General features: G+C 39.8%; 1 protein-coding gene across 2 annotated transcripts in view; it reads left to right on the top strand.

The window, feature by feature from the left end:
• UTP18 (UTP18 small subunit processome component) overlaps positions 1 to 6,946 on the top strand; it is a 39,980-nt gene extending 33,034 nt beyond the window's left edge. The window contains exons 12-14 of one of the 2 annotated variants that reach the window (XR_014326975.1): positions 4,047 to 4,189; positions 5,518 to 6,427; positions 6,757 to 6,946. Coding sequence is in view for 1 of the 2 variants with exons in the window: in XM_082861229.1 (XP_082717355.1) it covers positions 4,047 to 4,189; positions 5,518 to 5,542 (168 nt within the window). In the remaining variant the exon portion in view is untranslated. The remainder of the gene's footprint in view (positions 1 to 4,046; positions 4,190 to 5,517; positions 6,428 to 6,756) is intronic. The other variant, XM_082861229.1, reaches the window with a different exon arrangement.
• The last annotated feature ends 4,388 nt before the right edge of the window (positions 6,947 to 11,334 follow it).

Raw genomic sequence — 11,334 nt, forward strand, 5'->3', positions numbered from 1 at the left:
GTTACTTGTGAAGATAGCTGTGTGCCAGGGATCCCCAGGACTTCCCCCAGGTTTGGGGAATAGAATAGTAAATAAAAGGACTCACAGGACTCAGAATATGGTCATACTCATGGCTAAGAATAATTACAGGGATAGGATACAAAGCAAAATCAGCAAAAGGAAAAGGTGCATGGGGTGAAGCCTGGAAGAAACAGGCACAGACTTCCAAGAGTCCTCTCCTAGTGCAGGTCACATAGGACACGTTTAATACAAGTCCTCTCCTAGTGCAAGTCACATAGGACGCATTTAATACAAGTCCTCTCCCAGTGCAAGTCACATAGGACACATTTAATTCCTCCAACAGCAAGTTGTGACAACATGTGTTAAGTGTTTTCTGCCAGAGAAGCTCATTAGAGACTCAGTGCCCAAGGTTTTTATTGGGGGTTGATCATGTAGGTACCCTCTGCCTAGGAGGTACCCAAAGTAAAGGCTCGCAGAAGTAAAGGCAAGTGTTCAGCATAAACCACATGAGACAAATCATTTAGGCATAGTGAGCTGTCCTTATCATTTAGGGAAAGTTTCCCATGTGTGTAGGGACCTGTATGCCAGTCAAGTTCCCAGACGCCATCTAAGAGCCACTTGCAAGCGGGCCTTTCTAAGGATAGCAGCCTCAGGCCAGTGTTGACTCTTTTCTGCCCAACCTCAGAGTTCAGCTTAAATGTCACTCCATCTGTGTGAAGTTTCCTACCCTTCAGGCAGAACCAATTTCTTCATTCATTCAACAGTTACTTGCTGTGGGCCAGGTATACAGATGGCATAGAACTTTGAATGGCAGCATTACACTGTGCTGTTGTTATGTGTATACCATAAGCACTTTACAGAGATTCTTATTTTTATCTTGCTTACTCAGCAAATAAACCGTATACACTTCATCAGCTTTGTTTAATAGTGTATAGTTTACAAAGGTTTATAAAGAGTTGTACAAAAATATTTTGAGCCAAATAACAGTCCTCAGAGGATTGGCTCACCCCAAGTCAACAGCTAGTAAAGGGCAGTGAACTGTGATGCTAGATTCCATATTCTTTCTAACATTTTAATGGTTTTCTGACTAAACTCCTCAGAGCCCTAGAATGTGTATAGGACTTCAGATGGTAAGTAGGGCAAGTAGGAGGCTCAGCTCCTCCCTGTATTGTATAGAGCAGCTTCAGTATTACTTGTGGTATGTATTGGCATTCTGCATAAGATTTTCTTTGAGGGAAGAAAGAGTTCTGCTGGAAAAAGTGTTTGGAAAATATAGCATTGTGTTTTATTGCCTCTTGAATGAATCATTTGATAAATGAGAGGATCCTAATTCAAGTCAGCTTTAAAATCTCCGCTCCTGTAATGGTAGTGGTGGACTAGTACATATTAACCTTTTATCATTTTAATGGTAGTAAGTTGTTTTAGAAAACCATGGGATCAATCTCTGTTGACATAATGTATTCTGCAAGATGCCTAGTAGTTAGTTCTGCCTAGTTTGCTTCAGTGATCATGGCAGCATTTGTGGTTTTTTACTGTGGCAAAATCACACAAGGAATTCATTAGTAACAGCCAACTCCCATTTTTTTTTTTAACTCCCATTTTTTAAATGGTAGTCAACCATAATATCTAATGGAAAGAAGCCAGGCATAGCTTCAGAATGCCTCAGTGAAACAGTGGTAGTGTCATTAAATGCAATCTCTTATAATGATCCAAAGAGTTCTGTTACTCCAGCACAAAGCAGTGAATATGAATCTAAGCCATTGCACCAGTCAGAGACTCAGAAGTTAAATTGTTATTACATCTGCAATCTTGGATGTTGCAGAAGTTGTGGAACTCCTTCTCCTTATCCATTAAATTAAGGATGAGAGACCTTTTATTTGTTGAATTTTGGTATCTGGACCCTTAAATGTAATACAGAAATTATGTTGGAGATAAAGGGAACTTTCTGAATTAAAGAAGTTGGGGTTTTTTTTTGTTTTTTTTTTTTGGTGGTACGCGTGCCTCTCACTGTTGTGGCTCTCCTGTTGCAGAGCATAGGCTCCGGACGCGCAGGCTCAGCGGCTATGGCTCACGGGCCCAGCCGCCCCGCGGGATGTGGGATCTTCCCGGACCGGGGCACGAACCCGTGTCCCTTGCATCGGCAGGCGGACTCTCAACCACTGCGCCACCAGGGAAGCCCAGAAGCTGGGTTTTTATGGGACTTTTTCTTATTAGTTCAATTACAGCTTTTAATACGGGGGTCATAAAGAGAGGTTAGAGCACAGCTGAGTTCTAACCAGGTGGGGGTCATTGGTCTGAGGGAAGATGTACTAAAAACACTGGGGAATAGTTACAGTTGAGTCTTTTAGGAGGGCATAAACATGTTTTTTGCCCCTGATATCCAAGTCAGTAGGGGAGATAAAATTTAAAATTAAATTGTCCAGGGCTTCCCTGGTGGCGCCATGGTTGAGAGTCCGCCTGCCGATGCAGGGGACGCAGGTTCGTGCCCCGGTCCGGGAAGATCCCACATGCCGCGGAGCGGCTGGGCCCGTGAGTCATGGCCGCTGAGCCTGCGCGTCCAGAGTCTGTGCTCCGCAACTGGAGAGGCCACAACAGTGAGAGGGCCGCGTACTGCAAAAAAAAAAAAAAATTAAATTGCCCATAAGTTGGTATTTATCCTCCATCAGGAAGAACACATCAGCTTGTCGTGTGAAACCATGGCCGCTGTGTACAGTTGTGTAGGTTATTTGTTGCACAAGGCACCACATCTAAAGAGACTCCATTTACATCATAAACTTTGTATTTACTGTAGTATTTCTGATAATTTTGGTAACAGAATTGTTCTGTTTATTTAGCTAGAAAAATACACAGCTACCTTCTGGTAAAAATGAACTTTAAAAAATTGCTTTGTGTCTTGTGCCTCAACTTTTGTGAACTTCTTAGCTTTAATGGGTCAAGACCACTTCTAGTGCCTTTGCATTGGTGCCAGGCTGTGCAGGCAGAGCCTGCTTCCCAGAGAAGTTGAAAATAATTGAAAATGGCTTGGAGATTCACTGTAAACTTTACTTTCTTGACAAAAAATGGTCAATAGGCATTTATTGGGGGAGTAGGGCCTAGTGACTGACTGAAACCAGTGTAATAGACAGGTGTATCTAACAGTGGGTTTTACCTGGTACTTGTCTATGAAAATCACCTTGATTGGGTGGTTTAAAGTGTCATCTAAAAGTGAAGGATGATAGACTACCATGATTAATAGCTGAATGATAATTCTGTATGTGAGTATTAAGGTGGTGTATTTCTTGGAAGAGCTAGAGAATGTGTGAAAATGAGAGTTTGTTAAAATCCTAGTCTGCTTAAGGTTACGGCTTCCGTGCTTGGGTTTTATTTATCCACGAACTGGACGAGGACTTGTCTTGCCTAGCTTGGATTTGGGCCTGTTTCCCCCAAGTAGACTTTCCTGGAGAAAGAGACCTGGCCTTGGGGTGAGCTTTTGGCTCTTTCTCAATCGAACACAGTTTCACTTGATGAACTAGGTTTTCATGGTTTAGCCCTCCTCAAGGAGAGACTGCAAAAGGCAAAGAATATACCACAAAATTGAGAAATAAAAGTGAAAAAAGGGGAGTTAGATGATATTGGAAGATTTGATATGACTTTGTCTTAGATTCAAACTCTTCATAATGTTTGAAGTATCTGTTCCTTGTGATTAAATTTTAGTATCCTTTACTGTGGTTATTAAGTTAGAGCATTAATGGGCTCTACTGTTGACTTTTCACTTTATTCATTCACTTATTTGTTTGACCCTCCCAGGCACCATGCTAGATGCTGCATTTTAATGCAGCATCAAGAAAGCACTTTCTTCTCTTCCTTCCCTTCCTTCTTAGTTAATAGCACATTGAGAATCAAATTTTAATTTTGGAACACTTTGCCTTATTAAGAGAACTGTACTTGATGTGTGCTACAATCAAAATGAACTTTTTGTTCCAGCAAAATGACAGAATGAAGACTAAAATTTAAGAAAGATGAGCTCCCAGTTGTTGTAGTTTAAAGCTTTTTATTATTTCCTGCAGGTCCACCTTCCTTCCTGTACAGTATTTTCAAACTTCCCAGTTGTTAAAAAGAAGAATATTTCTCTTGTTTATACTATGGATTTTTCTCCCAGAAGTGGTTATTTTGCTTTGGGGAATGAAAAGGGCAAGGCCCTGATGTATAGGTAGGTATTATTTATGTTTAGAAGTCAGAAAGAAGTCTCAGCTTCTTTTGAAAATGTGAAGATAAAGTTGTTACATTCTCAAGTCTATAATTATATATAATTTATTAGATCTGTAGTTTATTAATTATAATTAAGAATTATTAACTGATAAATTATAGTGTTTATAGTCGACTCCCATCGTCATATCTAAAAAAAAAATGTGCATTTTTCTACCATAAGATCTTTCTAGCAGAAAATTTACTTGGGGAATTTTTGGAGGAAAGGGGGAAGCTATATTTTGAAAATGTCAGATTGAGGAAAAGTTGCCACTTTAATAACACTGCCACTTTCTTGGTGCCTTACGTTTAGATTAGCCTTTGTTGACCTGACAATGCTCTGTTTATTCCACTAGATGTAAGTGATTTTTTTTTAAGAGGTATTTCTTTTCCTGCAGCTGTAAGCTGTAAATAAGGATGTTAACTACAAAGATACCAAAAGTCTGTGCTCTGTCCAAGTTCTTTTCTGTGCTCAACCTACTTGGCTATAAAGCAAGAACAAATAAAATCTAATTACATTGTTGCTAGAAGATACAGGTGACAAGGTAGCTCTGGGGGAGAACCTGTGACTTAAAAATAATAGCCACCTTTCCTTGCTCCCATGTGTTGGCAGTGAATGTTGCATAGAACCCTGTGTTTATGTTTGTATGCTTCGGGGAAGGCCTGCTTTCAAAGAAACTGAAATCTGGGGTGAAGAAGAGGAGGAATACAAATTGGTTTTGAAAAGAGAACAGAGCAAACAATAATATGGCTTATAGTTTTACTTACTTTGAAAGGAGAATGGTTGGGTGGTACCGGGAAAATTGATAATTCCATCATTCTCATTCCACGTCATTTTTGGAGTGGTTCTTTCAGTTTGGATTTTATAAAAGGATGCAGATTCTTACTGAACTTAGGAATTCTCTTCCAAAGCTTTGGTGTATTATAACTGATTTGTTTCTTTTCTTAAGCCCCAAACCTCATTAGTTTTCACCAGAGCATTGGTCTCTAGTGAGACTGTTTCTAGCATGTGGGTTGGACTGACAGCATTTCTGTTAGATGTGGCTGATCAGGTATTTCATAGACCGTGATGTAGTGCTTTGGAGCAAGCTGATGGCTTTTATCTAAAATCTGAGGTATTAGCATTAGGATACTTCAGAATGGCAGCTTGAGGAGTAACCTAGCTGCCTAGTGAGAGTGATTGTGATTACATTTCCGCACCAAAGTCTTCCTAAGTGTCATTCTGCAATCTGATTGACAGTATCCTGGGTAATCACAAAATTGTTTTGATGATTTTGTCTTTTACTTTTTCAGGTTGCATCATTACTCAGACTTTTAAAGAGATTATTTGAAGTAAGAAAATCTTTCACTTTTTTTTTCATCCTACAAAGTTTTAAGGTTACACCCATTGCTGTCAATTGGCAGAGGGACCATATTAACTGATTTTTGTTTCTTTGCCTCTGGGTTGCTCTGTCTTCAGTTAAGGGAGTGGGATGGATATAGATCAGGAAGAGCCTAGTTGGACTTGAACCTTCCTTGGGAATTTTTTATCCCAAATCACAACAGTCTGGCTCTGTTCTTCTGAGGGCAGATCTTTAATATTGTGTCCATAATGGTCATCAAAATTATAATTACTGAATATTTAATCCACAAAGGAGAAGAGACTTAACTGAGAGAGATAAGTATCTCCAGATATAATTATAGCTTCTGTAAGCTCAAGCCCTTTTATTTTGTATGTTTCTTGAGAGATTATAAGTGGCTTGCCTTGTAGCTAGTTAATGGTTGGTCATTAGTTTTGCTGCCGTATATAGTAGATATATTTGGCATATGCATATATGTACACATATACGCCATACATGTATTTCTTTTTCTTCCAGTTTCATTGAGATATAATTGGCATACAGCACTGTATAAGTTTCAGGTGTGCAGCATAATGATTTGACTCACATATGTCATGAAATGATTACCACAATAAGTTTAGTGAACATCCGTATAGATAAAAATTAAAGAAATAGAGAAAAACTTTTTTCTGTGTGGTTGAGAAGTCCTAGGGTTTACTCTCTTAACCACTTTCCTGTATAACACACTGCAGTGTTCGTTATATTTATCATGTTGTACATCCCATCCTTAGTACTTATTTATCTTATAACTGGACGTTTGTACCTCTTGACTTCCAGGTACAAGATTTGTGCCTTCCTCCAATTGCTGCTTGGTATTTAAAACAGTAGGACATGCTTCTCTTCCTATGGCTTGATTTTTCACCTGAGATATGGTGGTGGTTCTGAGGTGGAGCTGCGACCAGCTGTTCATCACAGTTGACTAATTTGGTCTTCTCTGAGATTCATAAATGTTGAGGAGAGACTCTGGGAGTGCATGTAGACTTAATTAGGGGAAAGAATTTTTGAAGGTGGTGGAATTTTGAGCAAAACGTTAGCCAGGAGGGGAAAGCAGTCCAGCTGCCTTGCCTCCCAAAAGAGCACTGCCAGTGCATGTTGTTTGTTGGTGACCAGTGACTGTAAATCAAGTATATAATTTCTTCTGTTCTTTCCTCAGATCCAGTTGAGCCACAAGAGAAACCCATCCTGATAAATCTTCTCAGAAACTTTCCAGAATGAGTGATAATATAAGGATAATGATATATTGAGCCAGCTGTGCTTATTTAAGTTACCAGAAATGTTTTAATAAACCCATAGTAACTTTTGTTTGAAACTAAGTGTATGTGGTTCTTCCCTCTCCACCTACACACACGCTAATTTGGGTGCATTTCTTTTAAGACCCAGCATGAGAGATTGGAAACACCTGTCTGTAGCCAAAAATAATACAGGTAGTTAGTCTCCTGTTTCACAGTTAACCCTGATGAGTATTTCCCCCTTTGCCAGCATAGATCTCTCTGTGTTTCTGGGTATCAGCTAACAGAGGTTCTGACGAGCTGGAGGTCAGTCCACATTTATGAGAACCATGGGATCTAATGGTATAAATTTTGAACCTTCAGGTTTTCCTAGAAAGGTAGTTGTGGAAGCGAAAAGACTTTTCTGGGCTTAGTACTTCAAATGATTGTCACTGTTACTTTGTGGGGAAGGGGGCATATGAACACCTGGTATGCTTGTCCTACTAATTACTAGCCACTCCCCTTCCTGGAAATGTACATGACTCCAACTTAAAAGTTTAGTTGAGGTTCCAAGTTTGTCAGTTGATTGCATAATTCTTTAATCATAGTATAACCTTGCTTAAGTCCCTATGTTTCTTAGGAAAAACTGACATTATATTATGTATTTCACCCCACCTCCTTTCTAAAATGTGGAAAAGAAATGGCAGGTTAGAAAAGGAAGTTACTCCAATGACAAATAATGGTTCTGGCTCTGCCCAGAGAAGTAATAGATCCCACTTAAATGTACAGACAAACAGGCCAGTGCTGAGTATCTTCAGTGTCTCCAGGGTCCTTCCAGGTCTACGGGTGATGACCTCGAGCAGCCCACTGGATTGTGTTAACGTATCCCAGCATCTTTCTAAAAGAACATTTTCTATTAAGATGAGCTATTGCTGTACAATTGTGGAGACCCTATGCGGCCTCCTTTTTCAGCGTCTTCTGTCGTAAATAATACTAAGGCTAAAAATTTCAGAGTCCTAGATCCAGTAGGCTTATTAATATTTCTCTTTTGAGTTGCTAGAGGGCAGCATTAGATTATGTGAGTAATTGAAGCTTTTGTAGCTTTTTGTCATCACCTTATCTTAAGCTTCAGCTCAATCATTGTTTCAGAAATGGACGCTAAGCGTTATATGTGCTTATTTTGCATGTGGTTTTCAGAGTGAAAGACTTACAGGAATTTATCGTTCTAGAAAAAAAGAATGGAAGCAGAGTTTAAATTTATTTTCTTTTCTTTATTTTTGGCTGCATTGGGTCTTTGTTGCTGTGCGCAGGCTTTCTCTAGTTGTGGCAAGTGGGGGCTACTCTTCCTTGCGGTGGCTTGTCTTGTTGCAGAGCACGGGCTTCAGTAGTTGTGGCACGTGGGCTCAGTAGTTGTGGTTTGCGGGCTCTAGAGCGCAGACTCAGTAGTTGTGGCGCACAGGCTTAGTTGCCCCGCAGCATGTGGGATCTTCCCGGACCAGGGCTTGAACCCGTGTCTCCTGCTTTGGCAGGCGGATTCTCAACCACTGCGTCACCAGGGAAGCCCCCAGAGTTTAAATTTTAATTCTACTTTGTTAACATCTCTAGGTCATATTTATACTCTACTAGGGGGAGAATAAAGAATTCCCATTCCTAATTTTTTTTACTCCCTTGATGGGGATTAGAGGATTTGAGTCAAGCTCAAATCCTTCTTCTTGTAACCAGTGCCAAGTGAACTCTTCAAGGAGGTAAGAACCACAGTCATAAACTTATTTACCCACTTCTCTATTGGCAGTTGCTAAGGTAGCATGAATGTGGCTTGTATGTGTTTTGGGGGGGACTGTCAAGCTGTGAGGTGATATTTTGTCATCTAGAGCCACATGGGCTTTATTTGGAGTAATGAATTGACCTTTAGTGTATTCAACTCATCTCTCGCCCAATCCCTGCTAATATTCAATGAACTGAAGAATTCTTCGCCTCTTGAAAAATTTCTCCATTTGTGAGAAGTCTCTTGCTGTACTAGCTGTTAAGTGTGGTGTGTTCCTGGTGAGGGTATGTAACCCTTTCTAAGCCTGTGCAGAATGAAGTGACCCGCTGCAGGGTTTGTGACCAGCATTTTTGCACTTCACCTTGGGGATGGGATGTAAGCAAGCAACTGCCTATGAAGTGAAGTGCTTGCTCACACCTGTAATCGGCTCGCAAGCCACTCGGGAGTCCGCTTAAATGCATCTCCAGATTCCTCACACAAGAAGCAAAAAGCATTGGCTATTCTGTTATTCTAATCTGGAGGAAATGGAGACTGGGGCAAGAGGTGTGGGGAGAAGGAAGAATGGAGTATAAACAGCATTTTGCAGCCCCTGGCACCATACTTGTGCTCACATCAGCATATATGTAGATCTCATGACATTTTCATTGTTCCTCTGTAAGGAAAGTAGTATTTTCTATAAACATGGAAGTAAATTGAGGTTCAGAGGGGTTGAACATTGCAGTCTAAAACCATCACCCTTACGGAGATCAGTGGTCCTCAAAGGGTAGTGTGTCCATACTCTTAATAGTATGAAATACAGCCCATTAAGTTGTGGGTAGGAAATGCTAGAACTTCTATGCCATGAAAAAGTATCTTTGTTAGATAACGTATTACTATAGATCATTTAGGTAATTTGTAAACAAATAGGTTTGATTGAATTGAAGGTATATACTCAAGGATTTTCTATGAAAGGGCCACTGATTTAGATGCCCCACACACTGCCATACCAAACTTGACATATCCAAAACTGAACACACTTCCACACCCTTCCTTTCACTGTTTCCCAGACCTGTTTTTTTATTCCCTATAATGTTAACAGCTGCTGCATTAACTGCGTCACTTAAGCTAGGTACCTAAGACTGACTTTAAACCTGAGGTTTTTCCGCTACTCCATCCCCCCACCACAAAGACTAGTTTCTCTCAAAATGTCTTATTTTTTTTATCCTACTGCCACTTCACCGACTCTCATCAGCTCTCACCTGTTAATACCCTAACTTCACACTTTCAGTTGGATCTCCATATTGCAGCCAGAGATTTTTAAAAAACGTTTATTATGGAAAACTTCAAATGTATACAAAAAGAAGAGAGATTAGTATAATACACCCTCTTCTATGCATCACCCAGCTTCAACAATGACCAGCTCCTGGGAATTTTTATCTATATCCCCACCCACAAACTGGTTATTTTGAAGCAAAGCCAAGATGTATCATTTCATCTCTAAATATTTAAGTATGTATAGAGATGTGTTTTAAAAATATAAATCTCAACATGCTACTCTTGCTTAAAATCCTTCAACAGCTCATCTCTCCCAAACTGTTTAGTTTCCCCATCTATGGAAAGGGCATAAAAGTTGACTTGCTTTGTAGGACTTGTTATTAGATTCAGAACAGCACCTGGTCCAGAACACGTTCTCAGTGAATGTTAGCTGCCATCATTAGAATCATCATGACCACAGTCAGGTTCAAGCTGACATTCAAGCTCCTATGCTCGTAGAAGGACCCTTTATTTCAGCCTCTTTCCATCTCTCTAGCTCTCACCACTCCAGAAATCTTGAGCTACTTGAGATTTCCCTGAATAAACTTAGCTGTTTTTCTCCCACATGCCTTTGTTCTTGCTGATGCTTCCTCCTTGCCTTTACTATTTCTGCCTTTCAAACTCTGCACATCTAACAAGACTGAGATGGACTTCTATTATAGTACCTATACACTTTGTTGCATTTTTTTTAATACAGTCTTTCAACAGAAGATTGGAAGTGGCTTTCCAAAACACACAGTAAAGAGGGAAAATAGAAGTGAATCAGAGCCTGGGAAAATGAATAAGACAAGGGAAATTAGAAGCCAAATATGTAGGCCATGTGTGGTTACTAAAGTTGAACTGTATTTTTTTTTCAATTTTTGACCTAAGCAATACTCATATATTTTTGGGGAAAAATATATTTCAAGAAAAAGTGAAAGTCTTCTCTCCCTTCCTATCCAACGGAACCTCTATTAACAGTTTGATGTATATTTTGCTAGTAGTTTTTTTTGGGGGGGTATTGAGTCAATTATATGTTCAGATGCAAGAAAAGCTGACAAATAGGACATTTATAAATGTCATAAGGACATTTAACGTTGATGAAGTCTAGAGGCGGCAGGCTGGCTTCAGAATCCATTCGGTGGCTCAGCAATGCCCTATCTTTGGTCAGTGTGTCTGGGGTTCTCTTTGCCTGTTACTCATGGCTGCAAAATGGCTGCTGTACCTGAAGTCTCACATCCTCACACAACCCAAGAGCATTCCAAGCTGGAAGGAAGGGAACAGGGAGAAAATAGTCTCTTCCCTGGCAGGGCTTTTCTTTTTCTTTTTTCCAGTTTTATTGAGAAGTAATTGACATATGTCACTCTATATGTTTAAAGCATACAGCCATGATGGTTTAACTTACATATATTGTGAAATGATCACCACGATAGGTTCAGCTAACATTCATCTCATGTAGTACGATAAAAAGAAAAGAAAGAAGAAA

The sequence above is a fragment of the Leucopleurus acutus genome (assembly GCF_964270905.1).
Source record: "Leucopleurus acutus genome assembly, chromosome: 19".
In the NCBI taxonomy this organism is placed as follows: domain Eukaryota; kingdom Metazoa; phylum Chordata; class Mammalia; order Artiodactyla; family Delphinidae; genus Leucopleurus; species Leucopleurus acutus.